General features: G+C 45.9%; 1 protein-coding gene across 10 annotated transcripts in view; it reads left to right on the top strand.

Moving 5' to 3' along the window:
- The window catches only part of LOC112248363 (nuclear receptor corepressor 2), a 195,439-nt gene extending 173,598 nt beyond the window's left edge, over positions 1–21,841 (top strand). For 9 of the 10 annotated variants that reach the window (XM_042320513.1, XM_042320512.1, XM_042320510.1 and 6 more), the window contains 18 exons: positions 5,349–5,474; positions 5,573–5,650; positions 5,770–6,011; positions 6,138–6,483; positions 7,386–7,616; positions 7,781–8,029; positions 8,134–8,286; positions 8,422–8,721; positions 8,907–9,084; positions 9,274–9,782; positions 12,236–12,369; positions 12,674–12,858; positions 13,821–13,949; positions 14,151–14,290; positions 14,386–14,439; positions 17,455–17,667; positions 17,967–18,146; positions 18,315–21,841. In XM_042320513.1, the coding sequence (XP_042176447.1) occupies positions 5,349–5,474; positions 5,573–5,650; positions 5,770–6,011; positions 6,138–6,483; positions 7,386–7,616; positions 7,781–8,029; positions 8,134–8,286; positions 8,422–8,721; positions 8,907–9,084; positions 9,274–9,782; positions 12,236–12,369; positions 12,674–12,858; positions 13,821–13,949; positions 14,151–14,290; positions 14,386–14,439; positions 17,455–17,667; positions 17,967–18,146; positions 18,315–18,496 (3,629 nt within the window). In that variant the 3' untranslated portion in view covers positions 18,497–21,841. The remainder of the gene's footprint in view (positions 1–5,348; positions 5,475–5,572; positions 5,651–5,769; positions 6,012–6,137; positions 6,484–7,385; positions 7,617–7,780; positions 8,030–8,133; positions 8,287–8,421; positions 8,722–8,906; positions 9,085–9,273; positions 9,783–12,235; positions 12,370–12,673; positions 12,859–13,820; positions 13,950–14,150; positions 14,291–14,385; positions 14,440–17,454; positions 17,668–17,966; positions 18,147–18,314) is intronic. The other variant, XM_042320516.1, reaches the window with a different exon arrangement.
- The last annotated feature ends 1,600 nt before the right edge of the window (positions 21,842–23,441 follow it).

The following is a 23,441-nucleotide window of genomic DNA, read 5'->3' as shown; positions in this document are numbered from 1 at the left end:
ACGTTCTGATCGTTTGCATCAGCCACAGGTTTTTTGATGCTAGTGGTTGTATTAATTTGTTATCTATCGCATCCCACAAGGTAGCCTAGCCTAGTGGCAGGTAGCCAAGTGGTTAGAGCGTTGGGCCAGTAACCGAAAGGTTGCTGGATCGAATCCCAGAGCTGACGAGGTAAAAATCTGTCGTTTTGCCCCTGAGCAAGGCAGTTAACCCAGTGTTCCCCGGGCGCCGAAGACATGGATGTCGATTAAGGCATCCCCCCGCACCTCTCTGATTCAGAGGGGTTGGGTAAAATGTGGGAGACACATTTCAGTTGAAGGCATTCAGTTGTACAGCTGACCTGGTATCACCCTTTCCCTTTCGCAACTGTCCCAGAGTATGTTTGGAATATTTATTTCTTGCACAGAAAGACAAGTTGACCAATTGAATAGGTAAACTTTTGTACTATGGGGGATTGACATAGGCTATAGCTTTTGCTGTTTGTAAGGCTTACTCATCTTGTTGGCTGACGAAAAGTACTGTAGGCCAATATGCGCCTCGGAATTCGATAAGAAGGATCCGCGCAGTTGTGTCTCCGATGTGTCTGTCTCACTTGTAGCCTACTTCTTAGCTGAGATGCCTGTGAGAATGACCCGATCACGTGACGGGTGTTGGCTAATTTAGAACTGCTCTGACTGTTCACTGTCCCACTACAATCCCTCTCTATTCCCCAGACCTTCCCTGCCTTACTATTATTCCCTCTCGTCATACCCTCACCCCTCCCTATTCCCATCGTCATACCCACACCCCTCCCTATTCCCATCGTCATACCCACACCCCTCCCTATTCCCATCGTCATACCCACACCCCTCCCTATTCCCATCGTCATACCCACACCCTTCCCTATTCCCATCGGCAAACCCTCACCCCTCCCCTATTCCCATCGTCATACCCTCACCCTTCCCTATTCCCATCGGCAGACCCTCACCCCTCCCTATTTCCATCGGCAGACCCTCACCCCTCCCTATTTCCATCGGCAGACCCTCACCCCTCCCTATTTCCATCGGCAGACCCTCACCCCTCCCTATTCCCATCGGCAGACCCTCACCCCTCCCTATTCCTATGCAAGCTGATAGTATTTTGGACGGCCAAATTGAAGTCAAAATGATTGAAATCGAAGTGTGTCAGCTGTATGGTGATTTGCAATTCATAACTTACATTTTGCCGGTACTATCAGTAGTTGTAGGCCAACCGATAACACCAAGATGGAATGCGTTTGAAGTGATGATGTGTCGCCGAGAATAGCTAGCATGTCCAGCAAAGTACATGGCCAGTGGCACGCGCACACTTCGTGCAGATCAGCAGCTCCACAATGATGTGATCGACTCTCTCCAAGGTGAGGGCTTTTCGTGGCAGCCAGACGAGACCGTCAAAAGAGGATGCGTTGAGCAAAGTTACTGGGCTAGAATTTAGTCAAGCTTGCTGATGCTTCTAATTGTGCATGTTACAAACACATTTTTATATTTTGATGATGATAGGCTATACTCTAGGCTGGATTTATATATTTTTTCCAATGCTACGTTAATTTGGCAGACCTAACTGGGCCTCTTTCGACAAGGCCTAGTTCTTGAGAGGTCTAATCATATTTGTATGAATAATTTGTTAACACTTATAGGCTATAGAGATGCATTCAGGTAATGAATTCATTTTTATACATCAACATTTTATACAAGTTGTACTTCCCATTGTGTTTCATTTATCATGGTTATAACAACATTGTAACATCTTTCTTTTTAAGAAACATAGTGTAGGTTTTCGCATGGAATAAGTAACTCTTGAAGCTCACATTAGGCCTAGAGCCTGCACAAGTGCCCCCTAGGACAATGTGGTCAAGTTCTGTTATTCCTTATCACTTAATGTTTATTTATTTTGTATTTATTTGCTCAATCACACCACTTTTTTGTGGGAAAATATGTTAAACAGTGAATCAATTTTGCCTGGCCTTATCCTAAACTTGATTCAATTATTTTTTTCCCCTTCATCAATCTACACACAATACCCCATACTGAAAAAGCAAAAACAGCTTTTTAGGAATTTTAGCAAATGGATAACAAAACAAAAACTGAAATATCAAATTTACGTAAGTATTCAGACCCTTTACTCTCAGTGCTTTGTTGAAGCACCTTTGGCAGCGATTACAGCCTCAAGTCTTCTAGGGTATGACGCTACAAGTTTGGCACACCTTTATTTGGGGAGTTTCTTGTGTTTTTCTCTGCAGATCCTCTCATGTTCTGTCAGGTTGGATGGGGAGCATCGCTGCACAGCTATTTTCAGGTCTCTCCAGAGAGAGGTCTCTCCAGTTTGAATGGGTTCAAGTCGGGGCTCGGGCTGGGCAACTCAAGGACATTCAGAGACTTGTCCCGAAGCCACTCCTGCATTGTCTTGGGTGTGTGCTTAGGGTTGTTGAAATGTGAACGTTCGTTCCAGTCTGAAGACCTGAACACTCTGGAGCAGGTTTTCATCAAGGATTTGTCTGCACTTTGCTAGGTTCATCTTTCCCGGCTAGTCTTTCAGTCCCTGCCACTGAAAAAGATCAACACAGCATGATGCCATCACCACCATGCTTCACTTCACTGTAGGGATGGTTTTGGGTAGGTGCCTGGTTTCCTCCAGACGTGACGCTTGGCATTCAGGCCAAAATGTTCAATCTTGGAATCATCAGACCAGAGAGTCTTGTTTCTCATGCTCTGAAAGTTCTTTAGGTTCCTTTTGGCAAACTCCAAGTAAGTTGTCATGTGCCTTTTACTGAGGAGTGGCTTCCATCTGGCCACTCTACCATAAAGACCTGATTTGGTGGAATGCTGCAGAGATGGTTGATATTCTGGAAGGTTCTCCTATTTCCACAGAGGACCTCTGGAGCTCTGTCAAAGTGACCATCGGGTTCTTTGTCACCTCCCTGACCAAAGCCCTTCTCCCCTGATTGCTCAGTTTGGCCAGGCGGCCAGCTCTAGGAAGAGTCTTGGTGGTTCCAAACTTCTTCCATTTAAGAATTATGGAGGACATTTTTTGGTACCCTTCCCCAGAACTCTGCCTCGACACAATCCTGTCTCAAAGCTCAACGGACAATTCCTTCGACCTCATGGCTTGGTTTTTGCTCTGATATACACTGTCAACTTTGGGACACAGGTATGTGCTTTTCCAAATCATGTCCAATCAATTGAATTTACCACAGGTGAACTTCAATCAAGTTGTAGAAACATCTCAAGGATTATCAATGGAAACAGGATGCACCTGAGCTCAATTTCGAGTCTCAGAGCAAAAGTTCTGAATACTTACAGTACCAGTCAAAGGTTTGGACACACCTACTCATTCAAGGGTTTTTCTTTATTTTTACTATTTTCTACATTGTAGAATAATAGTGAAGGAATCACAACTATGAAATAACACATATGGAATCATGTAGTAACCAAAAAAAGTGTGAAACCGATCAAAACATATTTGAGATCCTTCAAAGTAGCTACCCTTTGCCTTGATGAACCACACATACGGAGATCATCCGTTCACCTACTCTGCGTCTCACAAAGACATGGCGGTTGAATCCAAAAATCGAACACTTTAACTCATCAGACCAAAGGACAGATTTCTACCGGTATAATGTCCATTGCTCGTGTTTATTTGCCCAAGCAAGTCTCTTCTTCTTAATGGTGTCCTTTAGTAGTGGTTTCTTTGCAGCAATTTGACCATGAAGGCCTTATTCACGCAGTCTCCTCTGAACAGTTGATGTTGAGATGTCTGTTAAATTAACTTATTGAAGCATTTATTTGGGCTGCAATTTCTGAGGCTGGTAACGCTAATGAACTTATCCTCTGCAGCAGAGGTAACGTTGGGTCTTCCTTTCCTGTGGTGGTCCTCATGAGAGCCAGTTTTATCATAGCGCTTGATGGTTTTTGCAACTGCACTTGAAGAAAGTGCACTTTCAAAGTTCTTGACATTTTCATGTCTGAAAGTGATGGCGGAGTGTCTTTTCGCCTTGTTTATTTGAGCTGTTCTTGCCATAATATGGACTTGGTCTTTTACCAAATAGGGCTATCTTCTGTATACCACCCCTACCTTGTCACAACACAACTGATTGTCTCAAACGTGTTAAGAAGGAAAGAATTTCCACAAATGAACTTTTAGCGAGGCACACCTGTTAATTGAAATGCATTCCAGGTGGCTACCTCGTGAAGCTGGTTGAGAGAATGCCAAGAGTGTGCAAAGCTGTAATCAAGGCAAAGTGTGGCTTCTTTGAAGAAAAATATATATTTAACACCTTTTTGGTTACTACATGATTCTATATGTGTTATTTCATAGTTTTTTTTTTGTCTTCACTATTATAATAAAAATAAATCCTGAAATGAGTGTCCAAACTTTTGACTGGTACTATATGTAAATAAGGTATTTCTAAAAACCTGTTTTCAATTTTTCATTATGGGGTATTGTGTGTGTATATTGAGGAATATGTTTTTATTAAATACATTTTGGAATAAGCCTGTAACGTAACAAAATGTGGAAAAAGTGAAGGGGTCTGAATACTTTCCGAATGCACTGTAAGTTTTCACACCCCTTTGTATTCACATCCAATTTCCTTTGATCATCCTTGAGATCTCACTACAACTTGGAGTCCACTTGTGACCAATTCAATTATTTGGACATGATTTAGAATGTAGCACACCTATATGGAGCCAAATACAGGAAATTCCTTGATGAGAACCTGCTTCAGTGCAAACAGCCTTAGACTGGGAAGAAGATTTAAGTTCCAACAAGATAATGACCCCATGCATACACCCAAAGCGATGCTGGGAAATCTTCAGAACAAGAATGTGAAAGCCCTTCAGTGGCCCAGCTAAAGCCCAGACTTGAATCCCATTGAAAATCTTTGGAAAGACTTGAAGATTGTTGTTCACCGCCGCTCCCCATCTATCTTAACAGCACTTGAGAAAATCTGCAAGGAAGAATGAGAGAGAATCCCCAAATCCAGATGTGCAAAGCTGATACAGACATACCCAAGACGACTCAAAGCTGTAATCGCCACCAAAGGTGCTTCTACAAAGTATTGACTCAGTGGTGTGAATACTTATGTAATTGAGATATTTCTGTGTTTTTCAATACGTTTTCATTATGGGGTGTTGTGTGTAGATGGGTGAGAAAAAAATCTATTGAATCCATTTTGAATTCAGGCTGTAACACAACAAAATGTGGGATTAGTTGAAGGGTATGACTACTTTCTGAAGAGTTTAAACCACCCCTCAATGCCCTCTGATGCTTGGTATTTCTAGGTGGATTATCCCTGTTCCTCTGTTGACAGTTGTTTGTGGTGTGTTCTCCTCAGGCCCACCCTCTCAGACCCCTAAAGATGACGGCCGGGGCCAGCCTGGGGAGATCTTGGGGCTGAAGCGCCCCTATGATGTCAGGGGGTTGCCCATGAGGGAGACACTGTCTGCAGCTAACTGTGAGGGTACGTCAGCTACCTTCTAACAGCTCTAGCATGTACTTTATGTAGACTACAATGAGGTAACCAATGCTATTCTTTCTTCACTTCGACCCCTACTTCAGGTCTGATAGGCAGAGCCATATCTCACGAGAGAGACAACCCACACCCAACCCACCACATCCGTGGTTCCATTTCACAGGGTAAAGCAAATAGACCCACTCTTTTATTCCATCAGGGTATGGTCACCTCACCGAGTTGCACAATGGCTCGTGAAGTTTGTAACTCCTGTGTGTTTGTGTTCCTCCTCTCCTCCCCCCAGGTATCCCCCGTCACCTGGACATCCAGGATGGCTACATGAGGCGGGAGGCCAAGCAGATGAAGAGAGAGGGCTCCCCGTCCCAAGGGACTGGCCAAATGGCTGAACCCATGAAGGGTCGAGAGGCCATTGTGCCCACAGTGAAGGAGGGGGGCCGATCCATCCACCTCATCCCCAGAGAGGAGCTCCGACTGATGCCCGAAGGCATGATGCCCAAGGCTGGCAAAGAGGGCATCATAATACAGGTGAGTGGAATGTCACACTGTAGATGCTCTGCACGTCAGTGCACACGGCCTCAGGAAAATTAAAAAGCAACAAAAGTCACTATTGTTGGTAGAAATATTCAGTATTTTTCATTGTCTTTTTTTCAGGGCACTCCTATGAAGCAGGAGCAGGGTAGCTCAAGGAAGGGGCACGATGTTCGTTCCATAATCGCCAGCTCCCCACGCTCCCACTACAGCATGCCCTCCCACCTGGAGATGCGGGGACCTGAGCAGCGGGGCCGCTACGAGGAGGGTCCTAAGAGCCGTCCCAGCGCTGTGGTCAACACGGCCAGCTCCATGGCTCGATCCTCGCCCCTGGCAATGGGGGGTGAGCAGGGTGGCAAGGCTCACCACAGCCCTGTGGGCTACGAGGAACACAAGGGTGGCATAAGGGCTCCCTACCCTGGACCTTCTCACCGAGGATCTCCCCTGTCAGGCCAGCGGCAGCATGAAGGTATGTCACACACTCAGTCCTGATTGTACACTGTCCTAGGGATGTGACAAATGGAAATATTTTCTTAAAGTTTAAACAGCCATTTTATTATCGGTTTTCTGTTGTGAATTCACAATGCAGCTGCCAGCAACAGTGTTGTCTCCCTTTCCAATGGTTAAGTGTTGCATTTCCTTCTCATTTAACTTGTCAAAGTATTGCCATACAGGACTTTGCTGCTGTCACTTGATTTTCTCTGACATTTTTCCAACTGTTAGCAATGATGGAGATGTTGACTCCAAAATAATTGATTTCTCGACTCCCTGGGTCGAGTCCCATTTCTGAGTGTAAAGATAAACTCCTATGATTGAGTATTTTTGGAACGGAGGAGACTGATTCGTTTCCGTACTTACGAGAACACAAACACTCGCATCTTTCACAGCGAGCTAGCGAGGGGTGGAGAGAGGGGCGGGGCACAATATAAGTAGTTTGGTCACCAGACAGGCAGTCACAACCGTGCACTAGGCCTACCTATCCGCTATCAAAAGCTGTATCTCGCAATGGAACCTCTTCCTCAGGATTTATTTAAATTACACAACTTTCCCCAGGACTTTATAGCCTATTGACGAGTTAAGCTATAACGCAAATGTTATGTTTTGTGATAACTGCACTGAGATTTTAGTTTTGTGGGGGGGAAACTAAGATTTTCAGTTTGGGATTTTTCTTTACATTAAGGATTCCAACGTTAAAAAGTTTAAACGTTCCTTCCTGTCTGTTCCTAGCTTGTCTGATTGAGATGCATTGATAGTTTTTTGCCCTGGGCTGAGTTGCTCTCCCCTAGTGTTAACATACCTAATATGAAGGCCACAGTGTGTGTGTTTTCTAAAGCATCCTGCTCTCTCCCATCTCCTCTCTGTGTGGTCCAGGCTCCAATAAGAACCAGCCTCAGGAGCGCAAGGCCACACCCACTCCTCGGGAGATGAGCTCTGGCAAGTCACCCCTGCCGGGCGTTGCCGAGCAGCAGGCCCAACAACAACAGGCGTCCCTGGCGTCGTACGAGCGTCTGCTGCAGGGTCTGGGGGCCGACGTGTACCGAGGACAGATCCCCCTATCCTTCGATCCTGCCTCCCTGCGTCAGGGCATCCCCATCGACCCAGGTACATAGTACACGGCTGGTCCATTCTTGTGTCCACTGTACAGTACACTACAGAGGAGCTCCTTAAATAACTCTTCTTTCTGTCTGTTGAAAGGATGTGGTTTGGGGGAGGGATTATGGGACTTGATATGATGGCATCTCTTTGTCTTCCTCCCCATTTATTAGCCTACTACCTGCCTCGCCACCTGGCCCCTAACCCTGGCTACCCTCACCCTTACCCCTACCTGATCCGGGGCTTCCCCGACACGGCAGCCCTGGAGAACCGCCAGACGCTGCTCAACGACTACATCACCTCCCAGCAGATGCACCAGTGGCCTGCAGCCGCCGCTATGGCTGCCCAGCGCTCAGACCTGCTGAGAGGGCTCTCGCCACGGGATCAGCCCCTACAAATGCCCTACTCTGCTGCCCCACGCGGTGAGCCTCACTCTTGTCACAGTACAAACACACGCACACAGAACGGAGACTAAGTTGGACCAATGTAGTTTTGACTAATGTTCTTCTTGCCTTCTCTTCCCCAGGGATCATCGATCTGTCTCAGGTGCCACACTTACCTGTCCTAGTCCCTCCCTCTGCAGGGTCTTCCGGCTCCCCCATGGACCGCATCACTTACATCCCCGGGGGCCAGGGAGGCTTCCCCACCCGGCCTTACAACACCTCCCCCATCTCACCAGGTACTGGACTGGACTGTACTGTACTCTACACACCAGCCATCGGCCTGGGAACAGAGGAGTTGTCTGTGTTTGAAAGGGTTGCTGTGTGACTGACTCATCTGTGTGTGTTTTGTTTGTGTCTCTCCTTTGCTGTAGTTGGGCCCCAACACATGAGCAAGCAGCACGGCACACCATCTACTGACCGCGAGAGAGAGAGGGACCGCGAGAGAGAGAGGGACCGCGAGAGAGAGAGGGACCGCGAGAGAGAGAGGGACCGCGAGAGAGAGAGGGACCGCGAGAGAGAGAGGGACCGCGAGAGAGAGAGAGACCGCGAGAGAGACAGGGAGCAGGAGAGAGAGAGGGATCGTGAGAGACAGCGAGACAGAGAGCGGGACCGGGACAGAGAGAAAGGGATCTCTCATGGCAACGTGGAACATGCCCCCATCTGGAGACCAGGTGTGTAAAGATCTAGACACACTCTGCTATTACATTATTACGCTGTTATGTTATTACCATTATAGTAGCGCATTTACAGCACATGGTCTGTATGTGATGTGTATTCTGCTGTTCTATGAGATGAAAGATGTTACTCTGTGCAGTGTGTAATGCGAGTACCGTTTTCCCTCTGTTCCCTCACTCAGGCACAGAGCACAGCTCCGGTGGTAGCAGCAGTGTCAGGCCCCACTCCGGCTACAGCCACCAGCACTCCCCGGTGTCCCCTCGTACCCAGGACAATGTCCAGCAGAGGCCCAGCGTCCTGCACAACACTGGGGGCAAAAGTCTGCCTGTCAGTGACCACAACAACCCTTCTGTGCTAAGGTAAGCTGTACACGGCTGGTAACATGTCGGATAAATGGCTAAGTGTCTCCTACAGTATGTGCCTTGGTTCACTGAATATCATGTCCTCCTTCTGTGTTTCTTCTAAATATGATGTGCAGACTGTAGTGGGGGTTCATCTGTGGTTGGCATGTTCACTGACTGTTTTTGTGATTGGTTTACCTCTTCCAGGTCCATGCCAGGCTCCAATCGCTACCCAGGCTACAGCCACCTCCAGAGGACCGGGATGCCTACTGAGGGCTACCCACCAAGCATGGACCCCAAGGAAATGGGCCGGGATGGTGGCAAGAGCAGGGGAGGCCTTCCTAAACACACCCAGGACCAACATGGGCCCTCTATATCCTCCAGCAAATCTGACCCCAAGCTGGCCAACCCTAACCAAGGGGGTTACCCCGTGCCCTACCCTCAGGGCTCTGCAGCCTCTTACCACTCAGGCCGGCCCCCACCTCACCTGCTGCCCCCCCAGTCGGATAGCCATGTTGGCCGCGGAGAAAGTGGCACGCCTAGTAGGGAAAAGACTCAAAACAAACCGATGTCCGTTCAGGAACAAGAGCTCCGATCACTCGGTAAGACCACCATGACTGCGGCCAACTTCATAAACGCGATTATCATGCGTCAAATTTCTTGTGAAACGGGGATGCCAGAGACGGGCTCGCTCGTGGCCAACAGCGCCAGTGATGGTAAGACGCTCTGGATCCCAGGGTCCCCTCATCACCCAGACCCTCCCCCCGTTCGTCTGTGGCATTTTGCACGCTGTGGTGGTTGGCATTATCAAATCAGTCCAATTCATTTTTACATGTTATGTTTTCATATTCTTTTTTCAACACTATACTATTTTATCTTTTTTTCCATGTAACTTAGAACTATGTCATTTGTTTTTTAAATGTGGGTACTTGAAGACCACCAAAGGTGACCTCTGGATCCAAACTTGAACATCTAATATTATTATTTACACGTTTGACATTCAGAAGAAAAAGCAGAAACTGGAGCTGACTAGATATGGACAGAGTATTAAGGAGATGAAAGCGGCTGACGAGCTGGATAAATCAAATTATCCAGCTCGTTTTTATTAAATTACTATGTATTGACCATTATTATGACAAATATACAGAACTCAATTGGTATTTCCTTGAAGAGAAAGATCCTAGGTGCCTTTAATGTATCACTCATTGAAAATTTAAGCATAACATCCTTTGCTGCTTCTTATTTTCATTTCAGGACATGACGGTCTTCTATGTGGCATCCCCCATATTGCAGATTTAGTTCACCTGTAGTGTTCAAGAGTTCCAGATTAGAAACTAATCTATGAGATGTAATGTTGGTATCCTTATTAGGATTGTAGTAATTCTGTTCATATTTGATTAATAGTTAGTAATGACACCTTCCTTACAGACTCACCTCACAAAACCTAAAATGTGCCAGAAGTAACACAGAATATTGCTAGCTAGATTACCTAAATGACCTAAGCTTTCTTTTATGGTGTGTGACAGTCAGCTTCTCTCAATATAAACCAGTGTGAGTCATGTAGTAGGAAATGTCCAGGCGAGCCTGCCAGAGTGCATCACCAGCCTAAAGCCCCACCAGCCACCAGACAGACCCTCACTGGGGCTCCAGATAGTATTGCTCTTCCACTGGAGGGGGGTCGAGGTGGGGGGCAGGGAGAGGGCTTGAGGGGTGGTGGTGAGACCACAAAAAAAGATCCAGGGTGGAGGGGGATGCTGCAGCTTCAGGCCACAAAGTATCTGCATGCCCTTATTATGCCTCACTGTAAATTATGCAGATTTCTTTCCACAACACCTCTCAACAAAACCTCAGATTTTTCCCATCACAAAAAAATGTTGATCTTGTTTTTCCACTTGTTAAGCTATGTGCCACATCAATATTTCTGACATGCATATAGGGCAAGTGTGTGCATGCAAAGTTCAGAGAAGTAGTGTGGTATAACAGACTCTGATATATTTATATACTGTTGCATGTTCAGTATTGTCCATTAGGAAAAAGCTAGACCATACATTCACAATGCTACAGAGAGAAGACAGTAGTGCACTATAAAGCTGGATTTCAAATGGACCGGGGACACTATTTTCTGAGCGACGGTAGCAACTGCCAGCCGAAGACAGTGTCATGTTGTTCCAAAGCTCTAGCAATAGAACAGATGAGTGTCTTCAACACAGTGGGACTCCAGGGAACTATGCTGCCCTCCAGGGGTGGACTGACTTACATCAGCTGCTCCAAAGATGAATGCTCTGGTGAAGAACATTTCCAGTGCACAACACACACTGTATGCGCATTGCGTACAGTTTCTGTAATGAAAGCCAGAGATTAGTCAAATTGGCTTAGGGCACTCCCTAAAGCCCCCTGGGAGAATGACCTCAAAATAGTTCCTCAATGAACCTTAACGACACTCTAGGGCTGTCTGAGAACGTCCTGGTCCATTTTAACTGGTACTATACTACAGCATACACACTTGTTGCTAGCACACTTTTTAAAGCAGGAAACTCATTTGATCTGCTGAAATCTAGGCCTATATCATAAATATAGAATGAAAAGCAGCAGTGTTCGGTGGTCCTTAAATTTGGCGCCATTTCTTCTAAGCTCATCAATTTATGGACCATTTTATGTCACCGCCTAGCTTCTTAGTCCGATTTTTCCGGGGTTTGAGATTTGTGCGTCTCTCCTTTGAGTAGAGTGCAATATGGAAATAAGTCAATCGTGATCTAAAGTAGATTGTCAAATCCAACACACTGGCTGACAACACATAGTAGAGACAGGATTTCTGCAGAAGGGAAAGTGCCGTTGCGTTCTTATACACAGCAGATGTCACGCAATGTTTACAGAGCACAACGTCAGCTGTGCACATAATGGACTTGTTTTGAAAACAATAATTTTTTTAACGATGCATGTGTTTTTGTTCATTTTATAACAAGCTCTGCCTGTAAGCTGCCTTTATTCAAACTGGCCCAAGCAACTGAATTTCTGCCTTCTTTGTCCCCTCTGTGTGTGTCTGTGTACCTGGTGGTGCTGCTTAATTTGTGTGTGTGTGTGCACTCGCTCGCGCTTTGTATGGCTCCACCCCTGTGTGCAATCTGTGTGGGTGCTTGTGTGTGTGTTGGGCTGTGTCCTGGACCCTCAGCTCAACAAAAGATGATGCCCATGGAGCAGCACGGTCCATACCGGCCTCCCTCCGAGGAGAGGCTGTCCCCGGGCCAGCAATCCCCCCTGATGAAAGGCAGCCAGAGGGTGGTCACCCTGGCGCAGCACATCAGTGTAAGCCCCCTAGTTAATGACATGGTGTTCATATTGATCTTAAAGAATTATTATATTTTACTGTATTATATCAGTGTTGCATTTACCATGATAAGGATGATTTTAATACAGTTCTTCTCAGATCAAAGTCTTCTGTAGAAATTAAATGGGGAGCTTTTCTTGGGGGCTGACAAGTGGAAGGTAAAGATCTTGCTGAACAGGTTGGGGATGTGGGAGTATAGAAGTCACTAGAAGTAGGTAGGTTTCCTCCTTGCTGCCTGTCGTGTGTCTGACCCTTGTCTCTGATGTTGTGTGTGGGTAACAGGAGGTGATCACCAAGGACTATACCCGGCAGAGCCAACAGGCCCAGCAGCAGTCCTACCACAGCAACCCAGTCCTGGACCTAACCCGGCCCCTCAGCGCTCCCCATGCCCTGCCTGCCTCCCAGGAGTCTAGCCAGGGACCTCGCTACACTCCAGAGAGGACAGGAAGGGAACGTACCCGAGATGGGTATGGCCCAAGACTGTGTGTTACTTCATGTTCACCCTTAGCGGGGTCGACACAATCGGATGCATCCGGTTTTCAGAGGAAATGGGAGAGAGCCTGTGCTGTGACTTCTGTTTATGGATGTTAACAAGGCGAAACTCCATCTTAACTCCTCCTCCACATGTATTAGATTGGTTGAACAGTGCAGAAGAGAACATCCCACCTTTTTCTCATCAGGAGCAAAGTGTGGGGTGTCCGGTCAGGTGTATATTTAACGCCTGCTACGTTAGGTTACTTTATGTACAATATGTCTACTTACATGCTGACTCACGCGCGCATATTGATTTTGTCCATCCAGACACTACCAAGACACGCAGGTTGAATTAACAAAACTAACTCTGAACCAACTATATTAATTTGGGGACAGGTCTAAAAGCATTAAGCATTCATGGCAATTTAGCTAGTTAGCTTGCTGTTGCTATCTAATATGTCCTGGGATATAAGCATTGGGTTGTTATTTTACCTGAAATGCACAAGGTCCTCTACTCAGACAATTAATCCACAGATAAAAGGGTTACGTGAGTTAGTTTCTAGTGATCTCTCCTCCTTCAGGCTTCTTCTTCATTGGACTTTATATGGCTGTTGGCAACCAGCTTTAAGGTGCATTACCACCAACTGGACTGGAGTGTGGACTTCAGTTCAGCTTTCCGTCACCCACGTGGGTATATGCTCCTAGAAACCAACGAGGAGATGGGAGAGGTTCTATGTTAGTGCCTGGCTAGGCAGAGGCTCGTTGATGAGCGCGAGCACTTTGGTTGAGTAACATGTATGTGTACATTTATTTTGCAACGCTCACAGGCGTAAACCGTGCGGTGTGGTCAGCATGTTATGTACAATATATCTACCAGCATGTGGAAATGTAGAAGTTGAATATTAACTACTATACTCAAACCACAGTGGCTTATTTGTGTGTGTGTGTGTCCTAGGTCTCCTCAGCCCAAGGCATCACCTGTCAGTATGTCTGCAGACGGCATTGAGCCAGTGTCCCCTGCAGGAGCTATGTCTGAACCAGATACACAAGGGGCCTCCTACCCCAACGAGCAGGGAGAGCAGGGGTAAGGCCTCATCCTACCTCCTTCCCTTCTTCACACAGCTAGTAGTCATTCAATCACTCTAACCCACAATGTCAGTTATGTACTCCTTATTGTTAACACATTTTCTTGACAACTCTTGGTAAAAATGTTGGGCTGGATGTTCTATTGTGTGTAGTACAGTAGTTCTCCTGATGCTAACCAGACGTGGACTTCTCTCCACAGCATGGGCTCTCGCTCCCCTCCCAACACCCAGCCCCCAGCCTTCTTTAGCAAGCTCACTGAGAGCACCTCGGCCATTGTCAAGTCCAAGAAACAGGAGATGATCAAGAAGATGACCGTGGTCGGCAGTGAAACTGATTTCAGTGAGTCCCACCCTCACAGATACTGTAGTACTGTAGATACTATATTCATTGACAAAGAGAATATGCTTTAAAAAGTATGATGTTTCTATTTACAGATACTGGCCAGCCAGGAACAGAGATTTTCAACATGCCTGCCTCTACCACGGCAGGTAAAATAGAGATTGATTACCATGGGATATTTGTGGTGAGAGGTGGATTAGTGTTACTCTCAACCACAATGCTGCTTGGAGTAGTCCTAGTTTTTCTGTGATTATGTACCATGGACTGTGCTAGCTAGTTTTGCTGTTATGTGTTCAGGGTTGGGTAGGTTATTTTCTAAATGTAATCTGTTACTAGTTACCTGTCCAAAATGTTTATCAGTAACGTAACTTTTGGATAACCCAAACTCAGTAATGTAATTGGGTTACTTTTAAATTACTTTCCCCTTAAGACATTAAAATAAGCTAAAATAATATTACCAATTGAACGACATCTGTTTGCAGGATAAATCAAAGCTGGCCATAAATGGATGTTGCATTTTACTTTATGGGTTGGTTATGTAGGCTTCTTCTAACCCATCGCTTTCTACTACAGATAATATAATGATTAGGTTATATCTTTACATTTAATCCCAAAGTCTGTAAGATTGCCAGTCATTCCAATTAATTGAACCCCTTGATCTTCAAGAATAGGACTTGGAATTATGGAAGTATAGATTAGCCAAATAGTTTTAGAAGACATAGCTTGGACTGTAGCCTAGAAAAGCCTAATCCTGTTTTCTTCCTGTGACCCATCAAACACATTTGGTGTGTCATCAGTCTCTGACTTGTGGTCAGACTCGCTCCGGTGGAACAAACTTGCACCTTTTTTCAATGCTGGATTGAAAGTCATTGAGAGAACAAAGGTGGATGTTTTTTCCCGTGAACATCCTTTCTGAATTTAAAAATAATCCTAGAAGTAATCATCTAGTTTTTCGAAGCTATCTGTAATCTGATTACAATATTTTGGCTTGTAAGAGATTATATATTTTTTTTTTTTCGTTACATGTAATAGTCACTCCCCAACTCTGGTGACTATGTAGTGGTATAGATCAGCATGTTACAGTAGAGAGGCTCTCCTCCCGTTTGTATAGTTATGGCCATGTGCCCCTTATGAACCCCTAGCAGACACAGCTAGGCTTTGGGCTGAAGCTTTAGGGCGTGTGCATCAGCTAGGCTACTCACAGGAGACTGGAGTGCAGTAGCTACATCCTGGGTGTAATCTAAAGTACACCCCACCCTCTCTCTCTCTCTCCTCTGGAGACCCCAAACCTACATAATGCCCACTGACAAAATCTGTGTCTCTCTTTCTCTCTGAGGATGTGCTGCCTGGTTTACTCTTCTTCTCTGCTGTTCCACTGCACTCTTTCTCTCTGAGGATGTGCTGCCTGGTTTACTCTTCTTCTCTGCTGTTCCACTGCACTCTTTCTCTCTGAGGATGTGCTGCCTGGTTTACTCTTCTTCTCTGCTGTTCCACTGCACTCTTTCTCTCTGAGGATGTGCTGCCTGGTTTACTCTTCTTCTCTGCTGTTCCACTGCACTCTTTCTCTCTGAGGATGTGCTGCCTGGTTTACTCTTCTTCTCTGCTGTTCCACTGCACTCTTTCTCTCTGAGGATGTGCTGCCTGGTTTACTCTTCTTCTCTGCTGTTCCACTGCACTCTTTCTCTCTGAGGATGTGCTGCCTGGTTTACTCTTCTTCTCTGCTGTTCCACTGCACTCTTTCTCTCTGAGGATGTGCTGCCTGGTTTACTCTTCTTCTCTGCTGTTCCACTGCACTCTTTCTCTCTGAGGATGTGCTGCCTGGTTTACTCTTCTTCTCTGCTGTTCCACTGCACTCTTTCTCTCTGAGGATGTGCTGCCTGGTTTACTCTTCTTCTCTGCTGTTCCACTGCACTCTTTCTCTCTGAGGATGTGCTGCCTGGTTTACTCTTCTTCTCTGCTGTTCCACTGCACTCTTTCTCTCTGAGGATGTGCTGCCTGGTTTACTCTTCTTCTCTGCTGTTCCACTGCACTCTTTCTCTCTGAGGATGTGCTGCCTGGTTTACTCTTCTTCTCTGCTGTTCCACTGCACTCTTTCTCTCTGAGGATGTGCTGCCTGGTTTGCTCTTCTTCTCTGCTGTTCCACTGCACTCTTTCTCTCTGAGGATGTGCTGCCTGGTTTGCTCTTCTTCTCTGCTGTTCCACTGCACTCTTTCTCTCTGAGGATGTGCTGCCTGGTTTACTCTTCTTCTCTGCTGTTCCACTGCACTCTTTCTCTCTGAGGATGTGCTACCTGGTTTACTCTTCTTCTCTGCTGTTCCACTGCACTCTTTCTCTCTGAGGATGTGCTGCCTGGTTTACTCTTCTTCTCTGCTGTTCCACTGCATTCTTTCTCTCTGAGGATGTGCTGCCTGGTTTACTCTTCTTCTCTGCTGTTCCACTGCACTCTTTCTCTCTGAGGATGTGCTGCCTGGTTTACTCTTCTTCTCTGCTGTTCCACTGCACTCTTTCTCTCTGAGGATGTGCTGCCTGGTTTACTCTTCTTCTCTGCTGTTCCACTGCACTCTTTCTCTCTGAGGATGTGCTGCCTGGTTTACTCTTCTTCTCTGCTGTTCCACTGCACTCTTTCTCTCTGAGGATGTGCTGCCTGGTTTACTCTTCTTCTCTGCTGTTCCACTGCACTCTTTCTCTCTGAGGATGTGCTGCCTGGTTTACTCTTCTTCTCTGCTGTTCCACTGCACTCTTTCTCTCTGAGGATGTGCTGCCTGGTTTACTCTTCTTCTCTGCTGTTCCACTGCACTCTTTCTCTCTGAGGATGTGCTGCCTGGTTTACTCTTCTTCTCTGCTGTTCCACTGCACTCTTTCTCTCTGAGGATGTGCTGCCTGGTTTGCTCTTCTTCTCTGCTGTTCCACTGCACTCTTTCTCTCTGAGGATGTGCTGCCTGGTTTACTCTTCTTCTCTGCTGTTCCACTGCACTCTTTCTCTCTCCCCTTCCTTTTCTTTCCCTTACTCTTCATTCTCATATTGGCTCTTTTCCATTTAAATTCTATTTGACTCTTTCTTGCTCTATTTATTTGTATCTCTCTCTCTCTCTCCCACTACTCAATGCCTTGGTTATGTCCCTCACACCCTCTCTAACCTCCACCTGTCCCCTCTTGCCTCCCAGGACCTGTAAGTATCCGCAGCCACCCGGCTCCTGAGGCGTCCGGTAACACCATAGGGCTGGAAGCCATTATCAGAAAGGCCCTGATGGGCAAGTATGATGACCAGGCCGAGGAGCGCCCTCCCTCCTCCAATGCTATTAACTCCATGGCTGCCAGTGTGCCTGCCGCTAATCCTCTCGCTGACGGACGGGCCGAGGACTCTTACTCACTACAAGGTGTGATATTACCCCTCAAATCTCCCTCTGTCATAAGCCTCCACTCAGTTACAGACTAGGGGTATTTTCTCTGTGTGTTGTATGTACTGGTGTTCATAGCAGGCAGTATTTCCAATTATGAAGCCGTAATGTATGTGTAACAAATTAAATATTGTATTTAGGCTACTTAATTAATATTTGTTAGACAAGTTTTTCACAGTTGTAACTTCAGATGTATGGAACCTGCTATGTAGATAAATGTGGATAGAATTGGTCAATTAACCACAGGGCTGTGTTTTGTTCCCTTCTTCTGCCTGCAGGTGGGGGGGGGAAGCCAAAGGGTAGCGGGCGCTCTAACGGGCGGAAGGCCAAATCCCCCGGGCCGGGCCTGTCAGGGGGGGAGAGACCCTCCTCTGTGTCCTCTGTCCACTCTGAGGGGGATACCAACCGCCGCACGCCCCTCATCAACCGTGTCTGGGAGGACCGGCCCTCCTCCACAGGTACTGCTCCCCCTCTCCCTGCCCATACTGCACCTCTCACATCTACACCATCTCATCCCCCACTGCTCATATTCAGCTGCACCTTTAAACCCTGTGTACTGCAGTCTGCTACCCATGGCATCATGGTCAGCACTCAATGATGTATTGTTGCTGTTCTTCCTCCTGCAGGCCCCACTCCCTTCCCATGTAACCCCCTGACCATGCGTTTCCCCGGTGGCATGCCAGTTGCAGCGCCCTCCCCCTCCTCTGGCCAGCTAGGGGTCCAGGGTCTGGGGCAGGGGCGGGCCTGGGAGGAGGAACCTAAGCCCCTGTTGTGTTCTCAGTACGAGACCTTGTCTGACAGCGAGTGAGAGACCCTGCCATGGAACAGAACAGCACCTACCAACTATCAACCACCTCCACTGCTGCTGCAGACACACACACACACACCACTCTACACTCTCCATCCCACTCTACACTCTACACCCCACTCTACACTCTCCACCCCACTCTACACTCTCCACCCAGGAAAGGAGTGACCTCTTAGCCTCCCATCTCACACTGCTGACTGAGCATCTCAAGCGCTGATGGTGGTGTGCTGAGACACTGCTGCTCAGTGAATGTGTGTGTGTGTGTTGGTGTTTCTGTGTATACATTCACTCCAGGACTACTCTTAAGGACAAATCACTTGTTTTTTTACTTGCTCCCCCCTCTTGCTGGCCTTATCAATACGGACACATCAATTCACTCACTTTTTTGTGTACGTTTCTAGTGTCTTCTACGGATTGTGGAAGGGACTTGATACGGCCACATAGTCTGATGTTCATGTGTTTTAATCTGACCTGTTGATGGATTCACTGGCCCTGGACAAGGATGGACGTGTCCTCTGTTGTACAGGAATCCTGCTCTAATCTGTCTGGGCTCTGTGAGCAGCGTTTCAACCTGGAGCTTCAACTTGGAGAAGCCTGCTGCCTCCACTGACCATCTCGATCTCTCATTCTTTCTGCCAATGACCCCATGGACATGGAGTTAACCACACAGAGCTCTGCATGGAGAGGTCTGCTAGGGAAGTGGACTCCTTCACTGACCCATGTCACTGTGCAGATGGCAGTGGGACAGGCAGGTAGCCAGGCAAATGGCATCCATAGTGCAGTAGAGTACAGTACATTAGTGGACACTCGGCCGGTGCATTTCTACCACTATCAGAAGATGGACAGGAGGGAAAAAAACACATTGTTTTCCTGTGTTTGTTATTTAGTTTTCTCCTTTTTAAATCAAGTCAGTCCAGTCTTGTGTTTGAAAGTGAGCTGAGACCGCTAGTACTTTTTATGGTGAATTTTGATGGTGTCAGTTATTGTTTCCTATTTGCAACGATTTATCTTGGGGGGTACGTGGGAGGGTTATATCATTGGTTAACAGGGTATACATGCTGTCCATTGCTGATGATGTCATCATACATTTGAAATGTTATAGGAGGACGGTGGCGGCGTATGTTCTCCGGGCATCCAATAGAGAGAGTGGACTGTGGGTGTGATGGCACTAAGAGACAAGTGACACTTTCTCACTCTTTGTATATGAATCATGTCTATGTGTTTGTTGAGACTGTTTTTGGATGTTAAGCACTTAGTTGTCAATCTGTTCACAATGGCATTTTTAAGAATGTGTGTTTCGGGCAGGTGAGAATAGACTCAAGAAGAAGAGTGTAGAATCCTACTAATAGAAGCGTCAACCTCCTTTAATATCTGTTTCATTTGGTCTTGCCACATACATGATTTAGTGTTCCCGCACTCGAGCGACAATCACAGCTAGTGAAACATTACCTAGTCCGCTTAGTGCGGGTAGAGACCAACCTTAAAGCTGCTTTAGGGCAAATTACCCGGCATTAGAGTTGGAATGTGCTTGCATTAAAGAGGTGACAAATAAAAGCCATCTATGTTTCTATGCCCCTTGGACCATGGTGGTGCCGGCTGTGGCTGTAGTGTGAGCCCCGGCTGGCCAGCTGGAAGTCTGTCTCTAGGATGGAATGCCTATTGTCTCTAGGAGCTGCCTGTTGTGACGGTCTGACCTCTGAACTTTTACTGTCTAGGGGAAGAGGAGCTCTGCCTCACCAGGCCAGACGCACATTTTTATCTAGACCCAATTTTGTACAGTTCTAAGATTCCTAGTGTTAAGTGCCATTCATTTTACATATACAGTAATAGTTACCAAGTGACGCACACATTTTTTTAAATATTTTTTTTCTACATGCCAGGGTTATACGTGTTTATGCAGGGAAATGTTGAAACCAAGAGCAGATGAAATGTCCTTCTTTTGATGTCTTTTGTTATGTCCAAATCTGTCACAGCCTTAGCGCTTAACTGTCACTGTCACTTACACATGATTTACAATGGGAGCTGCTAACTTACTGTTGTGAATGTTAAGAAATGAAAAGCAGTGTATTCTGTTTGAGGATTGTAGAACTTGCTGCTGTCACATCAGGTTACCATGACAATGGGCAACGACATGGTTGAATGTCCTCTTGCTCTTTGCAGGCTAAGCAATAGCTATATAAAAGGTGAATGCCAAGAAGAAAGATGTAACAAGGGTGCTGTTTGAAAGGCGATCATACAAACATTGCCCAATTTGTTTTTACAGGCAACATACCCTCAGTCCTTAGTGAAAGGTATTATATTCTGGCATGGTCCTGATTCAAAGGAGGTTTAAACAGTCCAAAAGTTAGTGTTACATTTGTGTGATTAAGTTTTTGTCCATTACAATGATGGTGTCCATGGCTTGTATTGACTGTTGAAGCCAGAGAAGCACAGCTGTTCTCAGTGTGACCTGTTTAGAGGGACTGCACTGCAGTGTGTTATCCTGTTCACTAGTTGAGAGGGAGTTGAGTTAGTCATGATGGAGATGTGTTCGTAATGAACGTGGAACAGTTTGACAGCTTTCACTCCTTCCTCTTCACTGGATTACATAACGTTTCTACTCTGGCTACCTATTATACTGGTCATGGTTGACATCTAATCAGTCAAGGTGCAGCTAAATGAAAAGGTTGTAACTGGACCCAACCGACTACAAGGTAACCCCAGCTTTGTATTATAATATAGTTTGTGTCTTTACTTGTATATCAATTGACTATTCATGAAGTCATTGGGAGAGAGCAAAGTGACAGTAAAGTTTGACGTGACAAGAAGACAAAACCATATCCAGATGTGTTAGCTAAATAAATAGCAGAGGAAATGAGAATAACCAGTTGTTTTTAAATGTACTGATGTGTATTTGAATGATTTATGCTTCTCACTCGTTTCTGTTTGTTCTTACACCGCTTGCTTTGATTATGGTCATGATACTCTCCATGCTAATAGTTAGCATTTCATTTGTAATGAAAGGAAGGTTTCAAAATGAACGAAAAACCAATTAATCGAAGGGCCGATAGGATCCCTGTATTGTCCACAGGTTGGGGGGGGCGACATTGACATTGATCAACCGTATTGTGCGTAATGATTTGTTTTTTAAAAATAATTATAACCCACTGTATAATAGCCAGGATTGTATATAGAACTGAAGAGATGTAAATATATATGTGGCTTGCTGCAAGGTTGGTATTTACAGAAAAACTATTCACACTGTTTAATTCTACATGCCCACCAGCAACCTTTGTGGATAGCAGTGTAACAAAAACAAAAAAACACTGCCTTAATGTTTAAATAAAAATCTTATTGCCATTGAAACTGATGCTGTTCATGTCTTTCTGTATACTTTGATTGCCATGTATTACATTGTTGCAAATGTGTATGATCACCAACTGAATATCCTATTTTAAGACTATTTTAAATTGAGAGGGGGGAAAATAAAGACTAGATATGATGCAAACAGCTATCTTGGATCTGAGAGAACCGAAGATACACTATATTGCAGACAAGTGTATAAAATCGAACACACGGACATGCAATCTCCATAGAGAAACATTGGCAGTAGAATGGCCTTACTGAAGAGCTCAGTGACTTTCAACATGGCACTGTCATAGGATGCCACCTTTCCAACAAGTCAGTTTGTCAAATTTCTGCCCTGCTAGAGCTGCCCCGGTCAACTGTAAGTGCTGTTATTGTGAAGTGGAAACGTCTAGGAGCAACAATGGCTCAGTCTCAACGTGGTAGGCCACACAAGCTCACAGAATGGGAGCCCTGAAGCGCATAAAAATCGCCTGTCCTCGGTTGCAACACTCACTACCGAGTTCCAAACTGCCTCTGGAAGCAACGTCATCACTGTTCGGAACTGTTCGTCCGTCGGGAGCTTCATGAAATGGGTTTTCTTGGCCGAGCATCGGCTGGAGTGGTGTAAAGTTCGCCACCATTGGAATCTGGAGCAGTGGAAAAGCGTTCTCTGAAGTGATGAATCACGCTTCACCATCTGGCAGTCCGACAGACAAATCTGGGTTTTGTGGAAGCCAGGAGAATGCTACCTGCCCGAATGCATAGCGCCAACTGTAAAATTTGGTGGAGGTGGAATACTGGTCTGGGACTGTTTTTCATGATTTGGGTTAGGCCCGTTAGTTCCAGTGAAGGGAAATCTTAAAGCTACAGCATACAATGAGGAGGTCCAAACAGAAGTGGTTTGTCGAGATTGTTGTGGAAGAACTTGGCTGACCTGCACAGAGCATTGACCTCAACCCTATTGAACACCTTTGGGGTGAATTGGAACGCCGACTGCGAGCCAGGCCTAATCGCCCAACATCAATGCCCGACCTTACTGATGCTCTTGTGGCTGAATGGAAACAAGTCCCCGCATCAATGTTCCAACATCTAGTGGAAAGCCTTCCCAGAAGAGTGGAGGCTGTTATAGCAGCAAAGAGTGTGACCGACTCCATATTAATACCCATGATTTTGGGATGAGATGTTTGACAAGTAGATGTGCACATACTTTTGGTCATGTAGTGTATGTTTAAAGCTGATTCAGTTTTAGAAAAATTAACTATCCCAGTCTAAATTGCTACCACATAATATAGTGCAGTGGAAACCAGCCGCCACAAGTGGGTGCTAGACTCTTATTATTGGATGTGGTGGTTGGGAAAATGAGCTGCCTGCATAGCTTTGCTACACACCGCTTCTCTGACAGTAAAGAAAGTACCATAAAACACAGGAGGAGAAGAAATGTCACGTTGACAATCTAATGAGGGGGTTAAATGCAGTGATCTGAGGTCCAGCAATTATGAGTTAATGAACTATTAATCCCCAGAGGTTCATTGTGAACAATACCCAGAAGTTGTGCGTTTCCTGACTGGTAAAACATTTTGCTTGCTAGGTGAACATTTATTTTTATGTTGCAGGGAGG

This window comes from Oncorhynchus tshawytscha, linkage group LG04 (assembly GCF_018296145.1).
Source record: "Oncorhynchus tshawytscha isolate Ot180627B linkage group LG04, Otsh_v2.0, whole genome shotgun sequence".
Classification (NCBI taxonomy): Eukaryota; Metazoa; Chordata; class Actinopteri; order Salmoniformes; family Salmonidae; genus Oncorhynchus; species Oncorhynchus tshawytscha.
The sequence above is the reverse complement of the archived record's forward strand: the minus strand, read 5'-3'. Positions and strand labels throughout refer to the sequence as shown.